This window comes from Ascidiella aspersa, chromosome 7, assembly GCF_963924565.1.
Source record: "Ascidiella aspersa chromosome 7, kaAscAspe10.2, whole genome shotgun sequence".
Lineage (NCBI taxonomy): Eukaryota > Metazoa > Chordata > Ascidiacea > Phlebobranchia > Ascidiidae > Ascidiella > Ascidiella aspersa.
In genome coordinates this window covers 17,097,820-17,124,869 of record NC_139453.1, presented here as the reverse complement: position 1 = coordinate 17,124,869, position 27,050 = coordinate 17,097,820, and the positions used below count along the sequence as shown (strand labels likewise).

The following is a 27,050-nucleotide window of genomic DNA, read 5'->3' as shown; positions in this document are numbered from 1 at the left end:
CTGGATTGTCGCGGATTGCCTAGATCAGTGGCTCTTAAAGTTTTTTTTTGTATTCCTCCCTTAAAGACTCGAACAATGTTAATTCCTCCCCAAAAAATCTACAAAAGGAATATTGCCAAAACTGGATATGATGTGCAAGGAGCGTTTTTATGATTTATCTCAGAGATAACAGTGAACATTACAAAAGTAGGGTATAATTAAAAACAATACAAAAATGCAAAGAACAATTTTACCGAACGAAATATACATAAGGTATTTACAAAGCGTTAGTTATTGTTAATGTGAACTATGAGCTTCATGTTTAAACAAAACAATAAAAATTGGGAGAAAAGTATGTCAGTTTTGCCCGAAGATCACCGCGTTTGCAAATGTCAAGTGTTCCTGTTTTTGGTTAAAATATCTGTAATGGCACTAAAACCACATTCAACTAAATATGTAGTCGGAAATGGAAGAAGTGTTAGCTTTGCAACCGTTAATTTGTCATACTCAACTAAAAATTGTGGATCCAACCACATTAGCCGTTTTTTAAATGAATAAATTGGTAAAAGTCGCTTTTGAGCATTTGCTTTGGAATTTTGCAGAATTTAAAATAATACCGGACCTGGATAACCTTATGTTTTTTAACCCTTTCTTTACTTTTACGTATTTACAACAATGCTAAAACAAACAAACAGGATAAAACAGACACCTGGTGCTGGTGAACTTAATTACTGTGATGAAACAATGTATATTGTAAGCCAAACAGAGTCTATTATGACGTAAGTTAACACTGTTAAAGCAGCATAATTGTCTTCACGTATATAGGCTACTCTACGTTTCCATTTAAACATTGTGCAGTTAGTTATATGCTTTAAATATCAAATAAAAAAGTGAGCCATTTTCATCCACTTTTCCTCCCCAATTTCTCCATGGAATAAATTTCCTCCCAAAAATTTAAAATCTCCCCCAAAGTGAGCCAAGTTGCTCCCTTTGAGAACCACTGGCCTAGATAGACCAAGGGTTTCCAACTTTTTTCAAGGCGACAAAAAATTTAGGAAAACATCAAACTGGGTTATTCTTGCGACTCAAATTTCCTCTAGTAAGGAACGGATCCAGGTTTTTTTTAGGTTTTAAAATATTTAGAGATGACATTACAAATTTGCGTCATAAAACATGTAGCCTAAGAAATTTGCTGTTCTTAGTCGAAATCGTATACCAATAAGCAACTGAAGGTAATTTAAAAAATATTCAAATAGCGTTTATTTGTATCAAAGTTCCAGCCTTTTTTATTTAGGGCGTTTTATTTATTTATCGAGATATTTTGCCAAACTAATTGTAAGCCATTTACTTAAACAAACGCATGATTTTATAAAAAAAACATTTGATAAGTTTGCGGTCGCTTTCTTTCTGTTCTGTAAAGTGTAACTCCAAGTTAATATTTGTTTTATGACGCCACACTACCGAACGCGGTAAAACTGAGCTGTAGACGAATCACTTTTATAGACGCAACCGTTATAGTTAGTCCTAAGCTTTACGGCATTCAAAAGCGCGCATCGAGATAAAAGTGGCTCGTTGGACGTCAAATACCTATATCATAAGCTGAAATTACAGTGTGTATATAGGTAATAGTGACACGTTCACTTCCTTTTGACAACTGTTGAACTAAATTTATACTACTAACAGAAATAATAGGGGGCTTGGTTTAAAAGAAACTTTTTTATGTTGGGAAAGCTAGGCCAGTAAACAATAACATTGGCAACATGAACGTGGCGATGTAATAACAAAGGTTAAAATACAACTATTATGTTATTGCGTGACTAACTCGGGAGCCAACTACAATAGCCTAAAGTGGGTAGAATTGTATTAATTGATGAACGAACGACCCGTTTCAAACTATAGATCAGCAGAGCAGGTTAGCATGATAAAGCAGATGCCAGTTACAAACATATTAGCGCCAGTTAGCGTATGCAAGTCGATAATCAAGAAGGGTCTTGTGTGGGTTCTCGAGCCCCAAGAGCAACTTACTCCAGGTCCAAGCCCGATCACTTATGAAGCCAATGCAAAATGCCGGATAACATGTAAAACTAGGGCAGGGGTATATAGCCTATGGATCTTTTTGTGACGCTATATGGCTCTTTTGATGGAAGAATCTTGTTTGCAGATAAATCCAAGCTATCATTTCTTAGCATGATTTGAATAAAACTGCACGCAACCACGGCCGCTTTCCTAACTTTATTTTTCCTTTTTTAACACACATATAGAAGACTGCTTAAACACGGGCCAATTTTTTCGGCGATTCGCGCAAATCCTATTTGTATTTTCGGGACTGTTATCCCGTTTGATAAAATCTCTTTAATATCCAAAAGGACCTGCAACCTGCATGCTCTTCCGACCGGGCTCCGTAATGAAAGTTGTGCAAACTTAGCAAATTGATTTTTTTCGTATTTTTTGTATGTGCTGTCTTTTAAATGAGAACAATAAGGGCCCTGAACAAATTGCTGTTTAAAAAATAAATAAATATCATATGTCTCTCATTGAAATATAACCAAGAATATTTGGCTTTTATGGCTCCCTTAGCTTAAAAAGTTCCCGACCCCTGCACTAGGGTGAGATTAACATTGCTTCGACAACAAACTGCGATAAACAATAAATCTACACCAAATTGCAAAAAAATAACACAGACGTCACAGCACGCAAGTGCGAAAGCGATTTGTCTGTCAGGAAACAACTTAAACACGGGCCAATTAAAAATTACACATTAGTAAGACGCAGGGGCGGATTTAGGGGGGGGATCGATATGGCCATGCCCCCCCAAACGCTTATTTTTGCACTATCCTAGGTAGTATGGCCTATTTTCGCCAAAATAGGAGATATTTTTAAGCCTTGCACAATGGTGTACGAGATCATGGCGCCATATAGTATATATGTCAAAAAATTGTAAAATTGGTTTGGCGCAAAGCGGCATTTTTCATTTTTTGCAGCGACGGCTTAAGTGGCCGTACGCTGACCTCGACTATATAATAAACAAACTTAAATTCAAGTTCAATTAAAAACTAAAATATTCGCTTTGCTGTTTTCGCCAATTGTTACGGGCATTATGTGTCAATTATTGCAGCAATTAGCTCAATAAGGTCGTAAATGTAAGGATTTGAATCACCTATCCAATGTCAGGATTAACTCTGCGTAGTGTTTTGCTTATTTCATCAACCTTATTTGGCAGCAACCAATTACTTATTACAGTAACCTAAAAATTGAGAGAAGTGTCATGAGAGTAGCAAAGCCGACCGCTGCCGACAACGCTATGGTTTTATTGCGACGTGGCCTCGGCGCTTTTTCGGGGGCATGTGAGGTTGCTCTCGCCTTTTCGGGAAAAAGCAAGATGTGTAGACAATAGATATGGTAGCGTCTTTCAGCAATATTCTTCATACCGGGTCACACTAGGAAACCGGCCAACTGTACAGGTTAACCTCATTACTTTTTCGTGCTTTCAAAAGGTCTATTTTTCGCGCTACGCGGAATGATTTGTTTAACAACCTGAATAATGTTATTTTGCAAGAGTTCGTTTGTTCGGACAGCCGATGTTATTTTTACCTGAATTAGGACGTCACGCAATGATAAAAAAAAATTGTGACATCATATCTGAAAACAAATTCATGGTCCTCCCCAGACTAAAATCCTAGATCCGCGCCTGGTAAGATGGCCTTGCATTTTTTCTTTTAAATGTAGAAATAAGTCCCAGCTTCATCTTTAGGAATAGTTCTTTTCTTCAAGGATATTTAGAATTTCCGTTTAATAATTGTTCGAAGTATTTCTTTGCAATCTTGACCAGAGTTAAATCAATTACATTAATTCAGGTCAATTGCAATTACAATTAGTCTCTTAAATGTTTCAATTACGTTAAACTGTATTATATGAATTACAATTTCTATTGCTGCTGAAATATGTAAAACAGTTTATGTCTAATTATCGCTTCCCAAAGAAAATAAACAACGTGGAACATTATCGAAAGTTCAATTTTCTCAATATCAATGTATTAAGCTAAAATTTTGCATTATAATTAGGCTACATTTAGAATTACACAGAATGAAACTGCTTTCATTTCATTAAAATTACAATTAAATTAAAAACCGTAATTAATTACATCAATTACAATTACATTTACAATTTACAATTGATCTAACTTTGATCTTGCCAACATTAAACACAAGCTTTTTGTACACATTGATGTTTTCTAGTTGCGTTCTGCGTGTTCAGTTCACGTCATGCGTCAACAATTTACATTGTACAGCATCTTATAAGTATAGCCCACTACTTGTTGCACGGCTATCCTGTTTACTTTATTTCATAATACAGGGGTCGGCAACCTACGGCCCTGGGGCTGGATCCGGCCCGTCAATGTAATTCATCCAGCTCACAGCCTCTTTGACAATCTAGACACGAGTCCATTTCAAATACTTAATGACTATTTTAACTACATAAGCGCTAAACAATTTCGCGCTTGGCGCGAATCATCTTTGCCCGTCCGGTTTGTTTACGTTTTGATGCTGTCGTTTGAACTCGATTCGCGCTTCTTTACCGTTGCGCCGTGGAAGGCTGCAAAGTGCAAGTGCGTCGCGGACAAACGGAAAACGTATGTTTTTTTTATTTTGCGGCAATTTAATAAAAGCTTACAAGAAATTTAAAAGAAATGCCAGTATACCAAAAAATCGCGCTCGCTTCGCTCGCCGGGTACGCCATGACAAAAGGTTAAAAAACACTAGATTAACTAATAAGGTTATCGCGTTTCCTTAAAGTAGTGTTATTACACTTTTCATTGGTAGTATGGATGACGACGTGTGGACTCGAGTTTTAAACCAAACAAACGCTTTTTTTCGCGCTTTGAGCAAACACTTTACTGCCTCCCGTAATTAAACACGTTTTCAAGTGAAAAAAACGAGGCCCGCCTGATCCACAGTTGTGCTAACATTTTAATTACATAAATCTTAGTTAACATTTTGTGCGGCCCGCAGAGACCTTTCTGGGTTTGGTTTTGGCCCGCGACTAGAAAAAGGTTGCCGACCCCTGTCATAATAAAAGGTAGCAGAATAGAAGAGAATCGAGTAGCCCATAAATGACTGTGAGGTCTCTGACGAAGAGTAGATACAAAGCATATAAGCATGTACGACAAAATAGGTGATTAAAGAAAACAACTGGAATATCGTTTGACAGATAAAGTGACCGCAAGACAGAGGTACAGAGTCGCTACAGGCGTGCTACATAAATTCACACTAAACTTGATATAACCATTCTCAAAAATGGAAAGTTTAATTACCTTTACTTCAATTACAAATTATAATTAATCAAACGTTGCAACCCAGCGGGTATGGCGTTCTTAGTTGAGGTGAGTTGTAGGGTGGCTGATACGTCTAACTCGGTACCCAGGCGACAAGAAAGTGGTCACAGTGTTCATTTCAACATGACATGTAGATCACGAAAGCCCCGTGGAATGGTCCTTTTGGCCGCCACATAAGAAGGTTGCAGAAATTTTGGTTGGCTACGCCTGATTGTCGTCGATGCTGTTGGGTGACGGGAGGTTTCGAGCCTCCTCTTTTGTTATCAGTGCGCTTCCAATCGGCCTTGCGTAAGTATCATCGCTTTGCGGGCTTGCTTGTCACGGAGGCTGCCTGCAGTGATCAGCGATGGTCGATGCTGAGAGTGGGGGAATTTCGCCAGCACTCGTCGACTGACAGTCGCCGCAAATACCAAGTCCGGATTGGTGCCGGTGTTTCAGCGGGCAGGTGCAAGCCGTCCTCGTCCTTTGGATGGTATATGAGTGTTTGTAGCCCAGTTGAGGGTTTTGTTACACGCACTGTTAGTGGACATTAAACCGACATTTAATCAACGCCCATGTGTTATCTTGCAATTCTACCAGCAAGTTTGACTAATCAGTACTACAGTTAAACGCATTTCCTTGCAGTGCTTCAAGTACACGCGTCTTCCGCATGCTTCCCGCCCAACCTTTCATTGTAACCAACGTATCGACCCACGATTTAATTGTATTTTTGGTTTTACTACAATGCAGTATACTTTCAATACAATGCAGTACTGATTTTAAATAATTTTGGGCTTGTTTATTGAGCGATCACACATGATTGCTCAGTAGATTTGCCTGAACTTTGCCATTGAAAGTTTTTTTTCCAAAATGAGACGACCACGCAGCAGTTGCACGCACAGGGCGCTATTTTTACAATTTAAACTAAAAAATCGGGTAACGGTTTACAAAATGCAGATCTGTGATTTAAGTCAGGGGTTCTTAAACTTTGTGGCCGCGCCCCCTTGACACAATTTATTCAAACTCGAGCCCCCTAAAGCAAATTATGCGAAATTGTTTAATAATTCTGCTTTCTTTAGCTATAGCCTACGTTGGTTTGGAAATATTGTAAGTCACCAGCAAACATTCAACTTGTTTATAATGTCACAATTACGAAATGTGTAAATGAGAGTTATATAGTGCTAGGTGCAAATTCGTTTTCATTCCAGAAAATATGTTTTTTGCACAACATATTTTTAAGTGTGCACGGCGCCTTTTTAAATAAAAATACAGTTCTTTAAAACGGTGAAACGTGGTGAAACAAGAAATACGTTTGGGCAAAGCGCGAACATTTTTGAATTATTATGTATGTAGTAAACTGGCAAAAAGAAAAAAAAACTTTTTTCAGTGAGTCCTTTGTGCCTCTCTTGCAAACCTTTTGTGCCTCGAATGCTAGTACTAAATCACAAAAAAGCCCGTCTTTTCATCACAGCATTAACAAAAAATGATTTTTTAGAAAAAAAGTCTTGAAAAAAGGTGATTTAAAAAACAAGAAACTTTAAAACTATTTAAATCTAAGAAAAGTCAGACTAAACATGTTTGTAGTACAAAAACAATCAAATTGAACACCTATATTGGGAACACGCAATAAGACCTAAACGCAACATTACCGCCAAAAATCTATAAAACCAGATAGTATTAAGACCAACGACATAATATTGCCAAATACGCAGTAATATTAAGTACAGAAAAATATCAAAATCGTCTGAATAAGACCTAAATCTGCCGGAATACGCCCTAAATTCACTTGAATAAGGCCTAAATGGCCGAAATAAAGCCTTAATTAAACTGTTAGCAGAGGTTATGGGACGATCGGGGGCCGTTGACCGACGCCGTTAGGGCGCCAATGTTTTGGTACTGGATTTTTGGTTCTGTTTGAAGTTATTGGTGGGTAATGGGTGGGTTTAGAAACTGGGTTAGGGTTGAAATTATTAGGGTAGTTAGTGATGTACTTAGGGGTTTGGGTTAGGTGAAGTGTTGTTTTGTTTAGGCCTGATTCGGACCATTTAGGACTTATTCCGATTTAGACGGTACTACGACCATTAGGTAATAGTCCTTATTTGGTCTTACCCTGAACTGTGTTTTATTCCGACGTTGATGTTGTTCTCATCTGGTCTTATGACTGGAGTCCCCTGCATGCTCTTTTTAAAGAATTGAAAGCCAAAAAAGGCGATTAGATCAACATCATATTGATTACCGGTATTAAAACGTTTCGATATGAGCTTGTATCATCTTCAGTTAATGGGTTCTACTCGACCTTTTTGGCTTTGCAATTCATTATGAAGCTACATTACAGATCTGTGCATAGTGTACCCATATATTTTGTTTATTATTCAAAAACATTTTAGAGGGACTTTATGATCCGTCAACCCATTAAAGCCCAGGTTCTTAAACTGGGGTGGAGCGCCACTTGGGGAGGCGTGAAGGCCCCGCAAGAGGGCGCAAAGGACTCATTAAAAATATATATACATTTAGTGTTTTTTAATCACAAATAACGAATATCTAACTACTTTTTTTACTGTAACTGACACAGATTATTATTTTATTCCAATTACTCAATCTATTGTCGTCAGTGATCTTTCCCCCAGTTTCTTATATTCAGTTACAGTGCCCTAAATATGAAATGATACTTAATAATGTTTTATTATAAGCTACATACTAAACAGTAATGTCGGATTGGTCGTTTTCAAGGGCTGAACCAGGGTGGTGGGACACTAGGCCTTGTCCCCCAAACTACTGTATGTTTTTGTCACATTTTATTTTTGCGCGCTTGGCGCCAACTGTTTTTATTTTGTTGTTTTTTCCCGGTTTTAAGCAAATCTTTACATCCCAAACGCGCCGTGTACGCTATAACTATGGCAGCCTTTCTTAACATGGGATAAATTTACCCCAGGGGTAAATTTCCTCGTTTAAGGGGGTGATTGAGCTATCAATCAAAATATCCACATCAGTTGGCGGGACAGAAAATTGTACTAGCTATAGATATTAGTAGGTAGGCTACTTTCCTAGTTTAGATTAACTGCTAATTCGAAGCTAGCCTTGTTGCTATTGATTCTTTATGGTCTAGTGCCGGTAACGTTGTATGCTTCGTTAATTGATGTTTTTTTATCTCTTAATAGTTACTTCATTGTTACGTCATGTCTGGGCACCATTTTATATATTGGGGGTAAATCTGATATTCGTCTTTGCTAAAAGTGTAAAACAAACAAAAAAGGTTAAGAACTCCTGGTCTATAGTATGTTGGGCCAAAGAACTCATATACTCAAGAATCATAATTTTGTTGCATATTACAACACTATAGTTCGCCCCAGAACTGCCTTTTTTTTAATGTACTTTGTGAAATCATGCTTGAAAAATGTAATTAAATTTTGTTACGAATCAACTTTACTAAAATTTTGTTTCTCGTAGGATTCAAAGTATTAAGGCCAGCTCCACATATTGGACTTAAAATATCTTTCGCCTAACATTTTTTTTTTGAATTTGCAGAATTATTTGTTTGCAACTTATCCTAACACAGTTTATAATTGTGACATAACAAACAACTTTATTGTGCTATATATGCTGATTTACATGATTACAATTCCAAACAAATGTTTGTTTAAAGAAATCCACAGATATAATACATATTTTGCATTATTTAACAGTTTAACATTTAAGCGCCATATTTCACTAAGCGATGTTTTATTTATGAAAACACTGCTTCTATAATACAGATCATTATTTTACTTTGAAACTTACAATGTAAGCACATCGGCTTTGTGATTCCGAACCACTAGACAACAAATTTTTAGTTTTTCTTTGTTTATCTGTTTTTTTTACATGTTTTTTAAATAATTTTGCTGTTCTAAACCCCAAACGGACTTCAGTTTGTCCATCGCGTTGGCCGTTTTCAAGTAATTCACCAATTTAGATTTTGTAAAATAACCACTTTTTCTTGCGATGCAATATGCATTAGGCCAACTGCTACATTCATTAGACAAAAAAAACTTAAAATATTAGTTTATTTTAACATAACTTTAAATGACAAGCACAAAAACACATGCAACAACACACAAAACAATAATTCTGAACAGAATTTTCTGTTATGTTTTTGTTTTTATCCCCAATCAAAGTTTGCTCTTTTTTAAATTTAATAAAGTCACAGATCTGTTGCAAATAGCGGTTAAACCTAAATTTAGTTGACATATCAAAACATATAAATCCTAACCGAACGAAATAAACAATTAGTAGACTCTTTCGTTTATATGTAGCACTGTCCTCTCGAACCAAATTCCATTTGTAGTCTCCCATCTCCCTTGGTATCGCTTCTCCATTACTTGAATATCTTGATGAAAACGTTCTCCATGCTATCAAACTTCTTATTGAACGGTCAATAAACAAACGCCAGTCAGAAGCAGAGTATGTAACTCAATTCACTTGAAACAGACCAACTATATCAGCACAATAGCAAATACTTTCCGAAACAGAAAAAAAGTCTTTCATCTACAACTTCCACAACAAAAATGTGGTGCCCAGGATTTATCTCAACATTTTCCTGTATTTATCTTGGGCACCCATTTTCATGCCAAAATATGCTTCATATGCGGTAACAAATTTGTTTTCATGAATAATTTTGTGCTTAATATGTTGTGAACTTATATAACAACCACAGACATAACAAAAAGAGTCCAGAGAATGGTGTCAACCTCTCTTTGTATTTATCATTTAACTATCTATCAATATTGTATACAAATATTTAACTACAACATAGGTATGAAGATAAAATAGGGTAAAATTAATTTTTTTTTCAACCTCGTGAAATGCTTATATTAGTATACTGTTACGTTTTTAACCAAACGTTTCACACTAAATATCAGATTTTACATTATAAACTTGTGTAAAACTGTCTCTAGTGTGCTACCTTCAAGATAAAAAAAAAAAATCGCGCCAAAATAGTTAGTAAGAATTTAAGTTTTATAAGTTCAAATAAAAAATACATGGTGACAAGGCTATATGATATGGTACTGTGAATCCCCTTCAATTGAAGTTGCTTGTACTAACACATTGAGCAAGCATTGGCGTATGGTTGTTTCTCGACTCGTTCCCTTCTGAGCCTGCATAGCTCAGTTGGTAGATCGACGGTTCCGGCTTGACCGGAGGTCGTGAGTTCGAACCTCACTGCAGGCTAATTGTTTTTCTAGTCTGCCCTGCTTGCATCATTGATCGACAGATTCGGTTAGAGCAGTGATTCTCAACCGCATGCGGCTCTCAACTGTACATTTGGCGGCTCTCTAACCGAGTGAAAAATTAGTTAGAAGTAGCAGAATTGCAACAAAGTAAGTATGAGAAATCAAGAATTAATGAATTGTATCAGCAAGGATCCCGAGTACGAAGTACTAATGTTACCGGGTACTTCCATCCGGCTCTTTAAAATAATTTTGTGGTTTGTTACGTCACAATATATTTAGTCCTGATCGACAAGCTATGGCAAACACTTTTAATTAGTTAGACTAGGCTAGCGTAATGTATATTTGTTGTTTTCTTGTTGCTTTCTTAATGTTTTTTAATTATATGCCTACTGTTGTTTTTTATGCGGCTCCTTGCAAACCTTAGGTTTGAAATGCGGCTCTTGCTCTAAAAAAGGTTGAGAATCACTGGGTTAGAGTCTGCAATGGTTTTCGGTATACTAATGATATGTAAGCCGTAATCGTTGGTCAAAAAGCAGCTTAAGAAGGGCTAGATTTCAGTTGTAAACACACATGTGTGTTCATGTTTCATTGTATATGATATGGTACTGTGAATTCCCTTGTACTAACACATTGAGCAAGCTTTGGCGTATGGTTGTTTCTCGACTCGTTCCCTTCTGAGCCTGCATAGCTCAGTTGGTAGAGCGACGGTCCCGGCTTGACCGGAGGTCGTGAGTTCGAACCTCACTACAGGCTAGTTGTTTTTCTAGTCTGCCCTGCTTGCATCATTGATCGACAGATTCGGTTAGAGTCTGCAATGCCTTGCAAACCTTAGGTTTGAAATGCGGCTCTTGCTCTAAAAAAGGTTGAGAATCACTGGGTTAGAGTCTGCAATGGTTTTCGGTATACTAATGATATGTAAGCCGTAATCGTTGGTCAAAAAGCAGCTTCAGAAGGGCTAGATTTCAGTTGTAAACACACATGTGTGTTCATGTTTCATGGTGACAAGGCTAAACAAATACTTTTAAACAAAACGCATTGATTTTCAATAACTGGTCTTAAAAAAGTTGGGGGAGCACTCCACTTTTTTCAGCGAAATATCAAAATCGGTTTAAATTTGCAAAAAATATTTTTGAAATTATTTAAAAAACTATTGACGCTAGACCAAAAATAACCTCAGATTTGATATCAGGGCCCAAAATACATCTAAAATTCTAAATCAACTAGAAAATTCGGATAAACAAAAATTTGTTGTCTAGTGCGGAAAGGGGGCTCGAGTTTCGCTAAGTTGTGTTAAGGTGGCGCGGACTAAAAAGTTTAAGAAACTCAACGGTCAGGGTCGGGTTAGTTCATTTATACGTATAAACATATAAAGATACCCCATATGAAAATCAAAAATCACTCAAAAAGGGCGCATCCAAGTGCCGGGTACTACTAGAGCTATGTTCACTTGGCAAGCATTTTTTTAGTGTGTGCAACAATAAAGGTGAACTACATACCATTTTTGGTTGATGACATCACGAAAGTTTCGTCGTGACATTTATAAAATAGGCAACCGCTGTTAAAATCTTAGGCTAATTAGTAATTTACATTTAAAGAGATTGCGACAAAACAATTGCGCGAAGCGAACATTCGTTTATTGGAGGTATACTCAAGTGCACTACCGCTGTTCGTATTGGGACCTTAGAATTGAAGTGTGGAAATCTACAAATATCCAATTTACTGAAAAATCAGTAAGTACATGGTGGTACGATTAAAATTATAATTTCTAACAACATAATTTTTTTTTTCAATTTTTATTCGGCAAGTGCAATTATATAAGAAAAACGGATGGTAGAAAAAAATATCGCCGGTTTCAGTATCAGCGACTCCAAAAACAATTAGGCCTACTTACGAAAAGTTCAAATAATTATAAGTTGTTGTCTAGTGTTAGAGTTCTTTTTACCGGACTTTTCGACAGTAGGGTCTATAACTCTATAGGTAACACGGTAATACGCATCCCGAAGCGGCTTAGGAAGCTGGCCAAAGGCTTTGTGCTTTGAAGCATATTCGGTAGTATTTTCTTTTATTAAAAAAAATGGTTTGTATTTTGCTTTAACTGTTAGTAGCCTACATTTTTTGTCCGAATGACAAAAGTCAAATATATATAATAATAAACACCAAAAACTAAGTAAACGACGTAAATAAAATGTATATTGTACAAACAAATGATCGAGGTAAATATTTCGAAAGTGGCGCATAGCCAGACAGAAAACGTTTAACTTTGTTTGGATAACGCTTACGTGCAATTTCCTTATATTAAATGACTTTAAATTAAGCTAATAAAAAAAGTATTAACATATGTGGATCCTTGAAATGGCAATTAAGCAACTTGGAAGGATTTGGCAACGCAAGACTCTTTTTAAATATCCGCCTTGGAATTAGTTCATCTCAGTAAGAATCTATAATTGATGTAATTTTCAATCGGCACGCGGTAGAAAAATATTTTTGATAACTTATAATAAACGACATATTTCACTAAAACAAAGCTTTTAAACGGTTGGGTTTTCAAAAGTAAGCTGACCAAATTTCATCGATTTCGGGATGCCGTGACTGCAATATGGCTGGCAAACTAATTTCGTCCAACGTTTTCCAACAGGCAATTTTTGTTTATATAACAGGTTTTAATAAAACACAGCACAGCCACTCAATTTGAAACAACGTAAGTTTAAATTTTAAAACTTTCAATCATTGCGGTGGACCTGCAGAGCGTCGCTGACACGACAGACTTAAGTGTTAGTTCTCTTCTGGGCAGCGGTATGGAAAACATGTTGTGTAGCCTGAACGCTGTCATGGTAAGGCGCCTCACAGACTGTTCTCAAGCGACGCGTCACCAAGGCGTCTTGACATCCTAAAACTTCATTGGGCACCAGGGGTGTGCACTTACGGAAACTCTGTTAGGGCAATTTTTCAAAGTGAGCTTTACAAACCAAACATACAAAGTTGACAATATCAATTCAAAGCAACAATAAACGACCACAAACTAAAAGCTATGCGCCAAGTTAAACCGTAATAAATAGTATATACAATTTGTTTAGATTTTAGCTTATTTTGGCATTATATATTTTTGTGGAAAACTCTGTTAAGTGAGAGCCTTGGTAAGTCGGACTGAGCGCCGTCGTGGTTTGCTATTCGTGATGAATGGCTGCAGTGGAGACGTTCAAAGCTCGCTGTGCCAAAAATTTAACTCAGTAACACCAACAAATTCGTGAACTTTCAGTTTGTGAATGTAAGCAAAATAAAACAAATAATTGTATTTTAGGGAGTAAGTAACAATCTTGTTTACAAAAGATATTATATTAGCCAGGAGTTATTTTGTAGGGTTTACAAAGTGTGGCTAGACACGAGTTGATGGTAGGGTGAAGTTGATTGATCGACAAACCCTTTACAAGTCACGCAAATATCCAGGTTGGGTGGTACAAGTGCCGACAATTTTTTTCTAAGCCATTTTTAAAGTCACCTTAACTTTTGTCCACCTGTAAGTGAGCAACGCTAAAAAGCCGTGACAAATTTTTCTTAAACTAATGCAGTAGTAATTTAGCTTTTATTTTGAGCCAAATGTGCGTATAGTGTACCGTGTAGTTAAATAAATTTCTTAAAATCCGTCGATGTCTTTAGATAAAACAAATGATCAACGCTGGACGGCTGTTCTTTGGTAATAATTACGTCAGGCGCACTTCATTTACCAGCAACATGCCTCTGGTATGCTTCATTTTTTTCCAAAGAAAAATTGTCGGTCAAGCTAATTTAGATAGTTGGTCAGGTAACTTAGAAGATTTTACATGGTAGGGCAACCTGCAGTAAAATACAAACTCAGTGCTGTGTGAAAGGAGAATTACCTTTATATTAAATCAGTTAAAATGGAAAAATATTTAATAAAACAAGCACGTTAGTTGTAGACTGTGCCTGTCAGTTTGATTGTGATTTACGTTGATTGAGTTTTGCTGACAGAGAAATAAGCAGATCGTGTTACTGTTAAAAATTAGAGAATATAATGTAATCGACGCACACTCCCGGGACAGGTAGTAAATCATTTATTGACATCGTGTGACACAGTTACACTAAAGATACAAACGGGCAACCTGTTTGACGAAAAGCGATAAGAGCCCTATTTCGTCGTTTACCTAGTATGTGTGCACATTCAATGTAAATTTTGAACTGTAGCTTACCAATCCAGGAAAAGGACAGATCTCCTATAGTATCGTGCACCTTGGCAAAAATTAATCATTGCAAACGTCAGTGCCAGGCTTTCCCGCCGGAAAGGTGGCGACCTTTAATAAACATCCCACTGTCACTTAAGTAGTTCCTGCTTATACTGTCTGGTTTACGAACAAACACCGGAACAAAAATCCATAATAATTTGCCAAGTCTTGGTGGTTCTATTTTATTATGTATAATCACCACTTGAAACTACGTGCCATGTGGGATATAAAGTTTGTTTGTCACTATCATTTATAAGTGCCACTGACCCAAGCTCTAATCTACGCGAGATTTCTCATCATTTTAATACACAATACAGGATACCGAATTATTTCTCTCTTTTTTAGCGGTTTAGTATCGCTTGTGGTAGTTGAATCGACGTTTTGTTTGCTTAATCGTGAAAGTAAACCAGTTTGATATTTTTTTAATTTTAACAAAAAATTGCGATGTGTTTAGGTTTGGCATAAAGATACCATTTTTTACTTGCAAGTTAACTTGTAAACCTATATTTGAAGGATATTCGACAGCATATCTCTCAGCCACTATTTTATTTCTTATATAAATTAGAGAGCATATTTTTATGTTGCAAAATAAAAGTTACTTTAAGAGATACTTTAGGCCGTTTTAGTATTAGTTGTCAAGCAAGAAAAAAATGGTTGCGCCATTTTTTCTTGGCTTGCGATCGCGCGTCGTAGAAGAAATGACGGAACCCTCGAATCGACTTGTGTGCCTTGCGTGGAAGTGTTACTGGTGCTGATTAAATGCAAGGCCATCGACAGGTTTTAGGACTAGAACGGTTAGGATTTTTTTGTTGATGTTGTTACATAAAAAGGGGTAGGGCCTACCGTTGCCAAAGGTGCTGCTGATGAACTCTTAACGTTTTGTTTCTAGGAGTAAACATGAATACTGCAAATGTGTTCTATACACCGCAAACTACTGAAAGTCCAATCTCGTTATTAACCGTAGAAAACCATCAAACAATTAGTGAAACTGAGTTTTCAAAACCTAAAGAGAAAAAAAAGTCATTTGATGCTAAATCGAACGAGTAAGTTAACTTTTTTTTCTAAGTTTGTTGTGATTTTGTTTTATTCTACGTTTACGCTTGCAATTTATTCAAGAATTTCGCATAATGTTATTCAGTTAAAACATGTTTAATAAATACTGTCACAGGTAGTTGGTAGTTACACAGGTAGTTACAAGTGCCACCTTTTTCAACGCTTTTATACAAAAGCTTTAAAATGAAAGGTATTCATTTTTCTAGTTAATCTATATAAAAAAAATCTATTTATCTTTAAAACTGGAGAGTATTTCTTTATTATATTTGTATTTTGGAAACCGATATGCTGATCTTTATATATTTCTGCAGATATTCAACTAACGAAGAATTCTACTGTTCCTACCGCACACTAGCGAAAGACTTTCCACAAGCAAATAGCATGAATGAATTTTCGAATGATACAGAAGTTAGAATTCATTCTGCTACTCCACCACCGGCACACTCCTACTCTCCAATGTCAGAGGATATTATCGCAGCTGGTGGAACAGATGGTGTACTACTCTTCCCACGGTCTAAGAATATTTCTCCCGTTTCAACATCATCACATACCGCCGACCGGCCTACAATATGCAACACATCGTCTGCAAAAAATAATAGTCCGTTACCATGCGCACAACAAAGGACTTGTTCTTACGAATCTACCGAAGGTGATGACAAACAATTACAGAGCAACACAAGCTACGGAGGCCTGATGGACAATTGCAATTTGAAACAGCCCATACACACCTATAGTCCTGTTGCTTTTAATTCAAATTTTGGCACTAAAGCTTTTTCCAATTTACCATCACTGACTTCCTACCACGGGGTTGCAAATCCCCATGCTAACAAACCTAGTTTTAATCAAAGACCAAGTATTTATTCTCCCGCTTGTGAAAGTTCATTATTTCAATCAGGAACTCTTCACAACCAGCCTCTCGTTTCAATCAAAAATGGGTTTCCTACTCCATCAGCGGGACACTTTTATGCTTCTAATCAGCAGACATACAACCCATTCGGAGCAACTCCATCTTATGGGGGGCAATACCCGTGTGAATATTCTGTCTCATCAGGTTCGTGCACAGCAAGTTCGTCATATGGCTATATTGCATCTCCTTCCGAGTTGTGGAACTCCGCAAGCAACGCCGCAATTGCCTACGACCCTAGCAGTGTTGCTGCTGCTGCTGCAGCAGCCGCTGCCGCTGCCATAAATTACCCGATGCCGATTAATTCATCAACGTCCTACCACATGGGTGGAATATCAAACTATCAATGTGGTAAGTGACCATGACACGTTTTAAGTTATTTCAACATGATTTAACTTTTACTGTTAATTTTAAATCTAAAAGTTGGTTTTAAACCTCACACATAACTGCTATGCGCATGTGGACATGTTTTTAGCGAGACCTATTTATAACGAGCAAGTAGCATATGTCGCTTGCTTTTGATTAAAATAAAATACATTTATTGAAATACGCTTCAGATTAAATCCGTGAAACGCCAACTTAAATAAGTCAAATGTGTTAACGTTTAAGGAGTGCGCCCTTGTCACCGCGGTGATTGAGCATGGTGAAAGACTGCAAAGGAGTATCAGTTCAGCACCGTTTGTTTTAAAAATATCCGACCTACCGATTGAAGTTAAATTAAACATTGTGTATATGAAAAACGACGGTGCAGGTGTACATCAAACTGGAAAAGTTAATATTAATATATTTTGACGCACATAGTAACATTGTTTATCTGTTAACTGAAGGGATTGTGCTCGACAGTTCAATCTGCCTTTGTTCTCTAATTAGCCGCAACCTGAACGCGTTTGTTTTAGTAGTCAACTGGATTAGGGTTACCCATGTTGACCATTCGTCTAAACATGTTCGCTCACCAAGTTAACGACTCTTATCAAACATTGTAATTTGATAACGTCTATTTACAACTTCCACTTTACGGTGGATAGGTAAACATGTAATAAATAAAGTTGGCAAAATGTTAGAACAATTTTTTATATATTTTCACAAACAAATAAACAAAAATAAAGCGTTGCATCATGAAATACAAGCGTTATGGGCGAAAATGGCGTCTATTTGGAATATTTTATTGAAAAATGAGGTCACATGTTGTCAAGGGATCTGTGGATTTTACTGGTTGAATAAACAATTATATAGAAACAGGACTACCTATAATCTTAGATGATAAATTGTAATAATTTTATGCTTACTCGTCTTGCAAAAAATCTTTAAAATATTTTTCGGAAGTTATTTGCTCCAGTTTGACCAGCAAATAATCCCATATAAGAAATATAATCATAAATCTTTTGGAACTTTCTGTACGGTACCTAAAACTTTAGCAATTACGAAGCCTTGGGGTTTTAAATGCAATGTGCTATCAACGAAATTGCGTATAGAAAAATTGTAAATTTTGAGATTTTCGTAAGAGCAAGAATGTTATGTGGCTTGTCGGTTTAATTCTTCCGATGATGAACATATTTTTTTAATAAAGATAAAATACAGGTAACTATACTTTTGACAAAAATACATGACGGATGCAAATACAAGTTAACGTTTGATGGTTTATAAAACTTTTATAAAAACAATAAATTTCAGTTTTTGCGGCATTTCTCTAGCCTTGCCTTTATTAAACTATTTTACCGAATAATAAAATATTTTGCACAAATAGTCGTGCAAAGTAGGTTGTTAAAACACAACGATAGCCCATCCTAGTATTTTTAAGTCAGCTACGAATATGGTTTATTTATTGCTTAGCTTTTAAAAAGACAACTCAATATTATTCGACCAGTGTTTTTTTTAAAAACGATAAAGCTTTGGAGCATATAATTTATATTTTTTCTTCGTTGGTTTAAAATACAAAGTAACCAGTATCAAACTCATTTACGCGAACAAAGTTTATATGATGATTATTTATGAAGGGAACTTTTAACCACCTACTTTATACGGATAGGATATTTTTTAATTGTGGTAATAAAAACATTAAACATTTTAAGCTTCGGAAAAACTGACAAAATAATGGTGGTAAAAAAGCAGATTGGTTTATAAATAGGTTTGGTTTTATTTTTATTTTTTGGCTAGGTCGTCAATAAAAATCTTACTGGCAGTACATATATTTTAATTCATAAGTAAACACTACGAAATAGTATAATACATACAATAGTTTTATTCAACAATTAACTGGGTAGAGCATTTTCCGCTTGTGGTATTTTTACATATCGCGTTGTCGAGTTTCTCATCGATTGCTTTCAACAGTCGGCCTTGTGCAGACGGCGGTGATGTTTATAAAACCGCCAATTTAAGGAGATGCTTAAATACACAATTTACTGAAACACACGTTCGTCTGTTTCCTGGTTTTGGTCTCACACATGACCGCTTTCCCACGCTACCTATATGAGTTTAATTTTAATGAGTTAAAGTCCCCCTGTTAGTTTTTCGAACATGATGTTAGGTTCTTAGGAAATGCCCAATTTTTTTTCATGGGTGCGTTAATTTTAAAATTGACCGAGTTCACTAGTTTATGTAATTTCTTTAAAAAATATTTTGGGTAGTGGTTTAACAAACAACCTTCGAAACTTCTCAATAAAGATGACCAAGACATATGAATATATTTATTATGGATAGACTAATACAATGACTTTTTGTTTGACGCATATAACTTTAATAATAAAATTATACGCCCTCTTTAAAGCTTGGCCAGCTTATGGTCACTTAGGTCATTCCAAGAGGTTGAGCCTATAATGATGTATATAAATACAACACCAATAAATGACGTAAACACTGATTTGGTGACAAAAATTAAAAAATACTGTTTAAGCACGTCTTATTTTCGTATATTTATGTCTTCAAAAACAACCAATAAACCTTACCTGGATAATAATTATAAACCTGCCAGGTTAAGACATAGGGTGATTGGTTGATTTAAAATTCAAACTTGTCAAAACAAAATCAAATTTAAAGCGCTATAAAGTGTACAATGTTGTTGTCATAATAAAAAAAGATTCGAAAGAAACTGATTATATTTTTTGGCTGTTGTTGGGTCACGATATTTTCCGATCTAGTGGTTTTAGTATATTTCAGTGCGAGTATTGTAATAAAAATTAAAGCAGTTCTTCAAAATTTGGCTTAATACGTTTTATGTTTTTAGTAAGGCCGTGGCGTCAACCCTTCTTTTCAACTTTGTCTCTATAATTTCATATTTCTCTAATATTTATTAACTCTCTAAACCAGGGGTCATTTTTCTATGTTTGGTTATGCACTGGCAACCACGGCTACGGAGTCGGTTAAAAACAACCCGAGTCCGACTACGGCCAAATGTGCAATTTCATCGAGTCTCGAGTCCGGCTCAGACTCTACAGACTATATTACACACATTTACGTAACTAAAATAAGATGGGTATTCAGCAATCCACTCATAGGGGTCATAGAAAATATGACATCATATGCCTTATCTGTTTCGAAATTTGGTACTGCGCATGCGCACACGTCGGACTATTTTTGCCTAGTCTTACTCGAGTCCCGAGTTGACTCCGCAGCCCTCCTGTGACTCTGATTTTACGAATCTTGGAAGAAACGTCATTAAACCTTATTTTATAAGTTAAATTCTGTAAAGATATTAAAAAAACGAACTGTCACTAACACAACACTGTGCCTACTATTTTGGAATATACTTTACGCTTTTCAGCCGATACCTAGAAGTGTTAACTATCAGTTTTGCTTTTAGCTTGGTTTCTCAGTCGCACAAAAACACACGTGCTTAATTACTTTTAATGTAGAATGCCCTGCTTTAACGCAGAAAACATCCCGCCAATTTTAGGGCATTGTGACGTATTACGAACGGTTAGTCGTAAACAACAAGTTTAAGGCCCACAAAAAACAATGTTAAATACAACAGTTAAAACACTAATTTGTGACACGAACACGGCCGAATCATTTGGCGTGCCCTGCAAAATCATCCCGCGCGCCACTTTAGGCACGCGTGCCAGGGGTTGCCGACCCCTGCTCTAAACTAATAAATATTGTGGGGGAATCAAACACATGACCGTTAAGCGCGACACCTAACAAAAGTTATGCCTTTAGGCTACCTGATCTCAATAAACGCTAGTTCGCCATACTTGCTATTCTTTTGCGCTACTGAGAAGGCATAAAACTCTTGTGGTATCATCGCTTTTAAACCTGAGTTGTCGTGCTTAGCTGTTATTTTAGGCAAACAGTTCAGCAGTTTCCATCAAAGAAACGTTGAGTTTAAGCTATTTTTCAAAAAAAATGGTGGTTGTTTATTATGAGTGCTTAAGAGGTTGGGCCACCATTTCATTTTTAATATTATTGTGCACCTTATTAAATTTTTTCAAATATTTACGTTTTTAGAGCGATATATCCTATGCAATATAAAATAAACCAACTTTTGAACTACAAGTTTCCAAGGTATTTACATAAATGACGCTATCAAACAATTTTAAATAAGTTCTGCCAAAACGCAAAGTTCACATCTTATATATTTTTTCGTGCTTTGATTTGCAAACTTAATTTTGTTTGTTTTGGTAACGTCTGTCAGTTGACTTGTGCTTTACCTTATTATTACAGAAACTCGAGAATGTGCAGTATGTGGAACTGGATCTGCTGCTTCTTGGGGAAGAGATGCCAATGGACATTATATTTGTAACTCGTGTGGGGTTTGGAGAGGTGGGGCTCATCTACGGACAAACACAAAGACCAAAGGAAAACTAGTATGTTTCGATGCCAAAACTCGTTCTAAAAATACATATAGTGCTTGATTACTTTTATAAAAACAACTTAATATCCTGACCAAAACGCTTTTCTTCACATTTGTTGGTACATTTTGGCATTTTAATGTGTAACAAAATACAGGTTTAATACGATTATTTTTTAGTTTTTTATTGAACATATTATCATAGATTTTTTAGCTTATGTTAGTTACTTATTTTCTAACAGGCCGCATGTCGTCGACAGGTGTGCTCTAACTGCAGTACAACGGTTACAACGTTGTGGAGACGAAGCCCAGAGGGAAATCCTGTGTGTAATGCATGCGGCCTTTATCAAAAGCTACATGGGGTAGGTAAAAAGTAAAGCAATTGTTAAAAGCACTGGATATTTCAACTTCTTTAGGGCCAATTTTTAAGTTACAGCGGTAGATGTCGTATATAGGGGATATGTACTACAGTATTATTGCATCGTACAACAGGGGCCAAGAAATATACTGTTTTTGTTATAACGACTTATTTGATATTTAAATAGTTTTGTTGTTGTATGTATGATGGTCACTCGTTTACATTTTTTAAGGTATCAAGACCAATAACTATGAAAAAGGACAGCATACAAACTCGAAAAAGAAAGCCAAAAGGACAGTCAAAAAGCAAAACTGTAAGGTCTAAGCAATCTAACAACACATTTTCCTGCGAAACAAACAAAAAAAGTATGTCATCTTCTGCATCGCCAGCGCGGAATTACAACATAATCATTTCACAATCAAACTCTCTAGATAATTCCAATCAATCAACCTCAGAAAAGCGTTCCACGTCAGCCTCTGTCCACTCTTCTGCTTCACTTTTAGATACCAGCTATATGACTTCGGGGTTGGACAATTTGAGTTCAATAAGTACTCAAGATCGAAGTAGCATATCACCAGTCCCCACTGCCGGCAATGATATGTCTTCCGTTTATTTGGGTTCATCTCCTGATTCTGGAATCGGCAATGTAAATACTAGCAGTTTGGTTCAAAGGACGATTGATACCCGTTTGTCTCCATCTGGATTGAATTTTAGTCCTACTGCGTCTTACAACCAAAGTTATGATGAACTAAAACAACATAAAACTTCTGTCAAACATGGTGTCTTTGCACCCTTATATCACGATGGTCGCACAGGAGAAACTGCTATTTCTTGTTATTCGCCACTGATCAGTAACACTCAGCCTGTATGCGCAAAAACAATGGATAATATTCAATTAACATCTATTAAGCAAATATCGGAAACTTCGACAAATTCAACCTACAATGACTTAACTACCTTATACAGCGAAAGTTCATTGGGTGGAGCAACCCGCGATACACGCCGCCATTTTCACCAATATCACCCGTATGCCCGACATCCCGCACATCAGCCATTAGTCAAAGCTGAGCCTGCAGTTATGTAGAACCCGGTGTTCTTGTAGCGAAACCATTTACTGTTTATCACTAAGTTTGTTTTTTGCTGCTATGTATAAATTTGATTAAAGTTTGGGCATTACACACTGTTACTATTTTACTGCCAATATTTATGCATATATTGGATATATACAGCAAATCTATAGAGCAACAAAGATCTCAACAAAGATCTGTAAACAAAACAAAAATTAATAAAGCATACTCGATGTAAAAATCCTGCTGTTGTGGCGTATTTTGAGAAATGTTTTTTCTACTTTTGTATGTCTGTAGTTGCCTTAGTGTTTATAAGAATTTGCGCTTCAAAATTTTTTTCAAGTTAAGTTGATTTTGTATGAAGTATTTTTATATCATGCATATATATTTAGGTTCCGTTCAAATTATAATCATGCTGTTTGTTTGATAACCGACATTTCTGGGAGTTTTAGACGAAAATGTTATTCATTATTTTTTGATATATATATATCAGTTATACTATGTTTTTCTTTTGTGTATGTGTGGAGTTCGGGCTGCTAACCGCAAAAATTTGGACTGTTGAGGAGGCTATTTGTCCCTAAACATTAGTAATTTTTTGCTTTGTACATAGCTTATTATTTTTTGTCGAAATACAATAAAAGTCCCTACTGGTTGAACAGTGTTTGTAAACAAAGGGTAGATCAGAGCTATAACGACTTTTTCGATAGGATTTGGTGACATTTTCGAGAAACCAAAAAAAAACAGGTTCTCCCACGAGTTGACTAGTTGTACAATAAATTGTCCGGTGCGTGCAAAAACTTAAAGCATTTCTCTATTTTTAAATATATGATCAAACTGACCGATTCTAAAGAAACGGTGTAATTTTTTTATCTTACTCTTTGCTCTCAGCACTACGATAGTCTAATTAATCGATGAGGCGACAAAATTAAATCCCGTTAAATAGGAATTAAAAAATATCACAAGGTTGCCAAAAAACATTAATGTCTGTCATTTAAGACTGATGTCCTAATGGAATTGTGCTGAAACACCGTTTATTGTTCTGCTAAAGGGTTATCATAGCTAATCCGGCTGATGACTATAGAGAATAACACCAGGTTTAAAAGAGGATAACAACAGCTTGTTTTTTATACCTATTTAGTTTAAATTTGACATTTTTTTAATGGCTAAAATCATAGTAAAACCCCTTATTAACAGATGTTATAGTGAATAAACTACACGTTTTAACATTAAATCTATCCGCTAAAATTACCAAAAGCTGAGAACTTTGATAGTTTGACTTTGGCCCGCGCCTAGAAAAAGGTTGCCGACCCCTGGTCTACACAGTGCTATAGCGAGGAAGGAAACAAAAAAAAAGTAAAACGATTACACAGCGCTTTATTTAAAAAAAAATAGAACCTTTGAAATATGTAAAACATACTAATAAATCTCCCAATAATCACACTAAATTTAAAAAGCTCTTGAATCCACCCTGTTTCCCTATAGCCTTGTTGTTTAAGAAAATTCCCACAAACATACAAAATCATCGCATTATTTTTTTATCGACAATATTGTTTTGTAGAAAATGTGCCGCGAATAATATTTGTTAAAAAAATCATGGTTTTGTACCTTAAATGAAATATTTGTTATGACAACATCTGATGGATATGAAAAGTGGGTATTATTCCTGGTTAGGCCGAAAGTTTTATACATGTCAATGTGGCCTTGTAACAAAGCATAACTTACAGATTTGGTAAATTAATTTTGATTAAAAAGTCGGCCACTGCTCCAAGTGGTACATTCATTTAGCCCTGTGTTACCTGTTTATCAAACTATTTCTATGCTTTCCTTCAGCGTGTTCAACTGAAAAAATCCTGGTCCATTACGTACGTGTCACTTACTGGACAATTCAAATGTCAATTGAGTGATCGCACTGACGTTTGTAGTGAGGTTTCGCGGCTATGACTTGAGCTCTCTTGCCTGGCTTCTGTCAACTGCCGTCTGATAAGGAATTCGTTTCCTACTAAGTGTGTCACTAAATCGAACTAGCAACCATCTTGCTATGACGTCAAATTATAAATGTGGCTTTAACAGAAGCGTAACATATAGGCGATACTGTATTCATAAAATAACAAGTCAATTTCCGCAGTCCAATACATCAGTTGACAAAGTTAAGTCCCAGTCAAAAGTCATTATTAGACCAAATCAAGTCCACGTAAAGTCATTGATATAACAATAAAACGTTTAACTATAAAAATACATAAACTTATGAGCAATAACTAAACAACATCAGAAACGATATGCTATTTTTTACGTTCAAAAACTAAGATAAATAGTTTACCCAATTTTATACAAAAATATTAAATAAAAATACGTATGTTTGACCCAAGTCATTTGGCTCAATGACTAAAGTCCAAGCCAAAATATTTGTCCAAAAAATTAAAGTGAAGTCATTTTATCAAAACTACTTAAGTCAAGTCAATTCATTTAAAACAGGGATTTACGTGCAAGTCATTGAATAGAGTCATTACAATTTACAACACTGGTATAAAGCAATTAATTTTATCGAAAAATTGTCGCGGACACACTTTCCATTTAATTCAGTGGTTTTAATTATTTTTACTGTCGTAACGCCTGAAAAGAGTATAATATATTTTAATTAAAAACCTTGAAGGCTCCACCTGCAATCAGTTACTGTATAAACAACACCAGGATAAAACAAAATGCAAAGCTTAACAAAACATAGCATAGCAGCCAAACATGGCATACCAAGGGCGAATCCAGAGGCGGGCACCAAACCATATTCCACTAAACTAAATTTTTTGGCAACTTTTACTATGTAAATGTAAAACTTTGAAATATTTTCTGTTCTAGTAGTTTCAGGCCAAAGGCGCCGTACCATGGTATGTTATGCTGTGTGAAGTTAAATTTATATTCAGATTTGCGCATATGTTCACTCGAGAAGAGAGTTATGAAAAAAGTAAGGTTAACGCTCTGTCTAAACGTCACAGACGCAATGTATTATTTTATTTGATTTTCTTGCGCTCTTTGTATTTGCAGTTACACTTTGTTGTGCGTTTTTTATACACAAATAAATAAATAGAAATTATTAGAATTCCTATCGCTGGTTTTGTCGCAAAATCAACAATCTTTTGCGAGGGCGTCGTGAGGTAAAACTTTGAGAACAACTGCCCTAGAGAGAACACTGTAAAGACCTAAGCAAATTTATATTCAAAATTACACCTACAAACGGCCAAAATAAATAAGACTTAACTAACCAAACCTATTCAATAACTTCATTATTACGGTACGTAAACCAGTGTTGTAGAGACATATTTTAACGACTTGAATTAAACCTATAGCCTACTTAGGTACTGTTTTAACTGACTTGCCTTGACTCGAATCATTTATAGTTTTAGACAAATAGCTTTGACCTAGATTTAAGTCATTAACATCAATGACTTGAGGAATATTAAAGTGTTATAATTAAATAATTTTAGTATAATTGGATTATTTAAGCCAATTATTAAATGTAATAAATGTTATCTAGGTGGTTGCTACGTTTCTTGGTTTGTTGTAAAATATTGGTCAGAATGGAAAGTGTTTACCATTTTTATAAGTTTGATATTGATTTTTGTGACCAATGCTGTGACTTAAAATTGCGTAACTTATTATTTTTTGTTGAAAAATATTTTGAGTTGGATTAAGTTATTGTGCAAATGACCTGACTGGGACTTGAGACATTTCGCAAATGACTTGACTAGAACCTTAAATGCCTTGTTTATAGCACTGCTACGTACACTATTTATTCTAACCCCAACGCAAATTTTATCCACTTCATTACCAACCCCAAAATGGCAAACTGTTCGGTACCAAAACAATCGCTTATTCCGACGAGTATTGTTTTTATTCCGTCGTAGGCCTACAGCGTATTTGGTTGTGTTAGGGCGTTTGTCCTATATAAACAATGCAGTAGTGAAAACAAAGCGAAACGGCGTTTCTGTAAAAAAAATAGTTAAAAAATATGTTGTTGCTTTTTACCAGGCTATCCCTCCATCTTCTTTAATGTATTTAATCTAAGATTTCAGTTGCATGTTTAAGCAATATACATCGAACGATAACTTCAGACTTCCCAATATTAGCCTACTTGTTTTGGCGACCCGTCCCGTTTACA

The 27,050-nt window shown here is 35.8% G+C and overlaps 1 protein-coding gene across 1 annotated transcript; it reads left to right on the top strand.

Moving 5' to 3' along the window:
* The first annotated feature begins 16,169 nt into the window (after positions 1-16,169).
* Positions 16,170-23,498, top strand: LOC146138089 (uncharacterized). The gene is made up of 4 exons (XM_083394514.1): positions 16,170-17,043; positions 21,349-21,491; positions 21,718-21,837; positions 22,066-23,498. Exons 1-4 carry the CDS (start codon positions 16,170-16,172, stop codon positions 22,915-22,917), a joined length of 1,989 nt encoding a protein of 662 aa, XP_083250640.1. The 3' UTR covers positions 22,918-23,498.
* Positions 23,499-27,050: the final 3,552 nt, after the last annotated feature.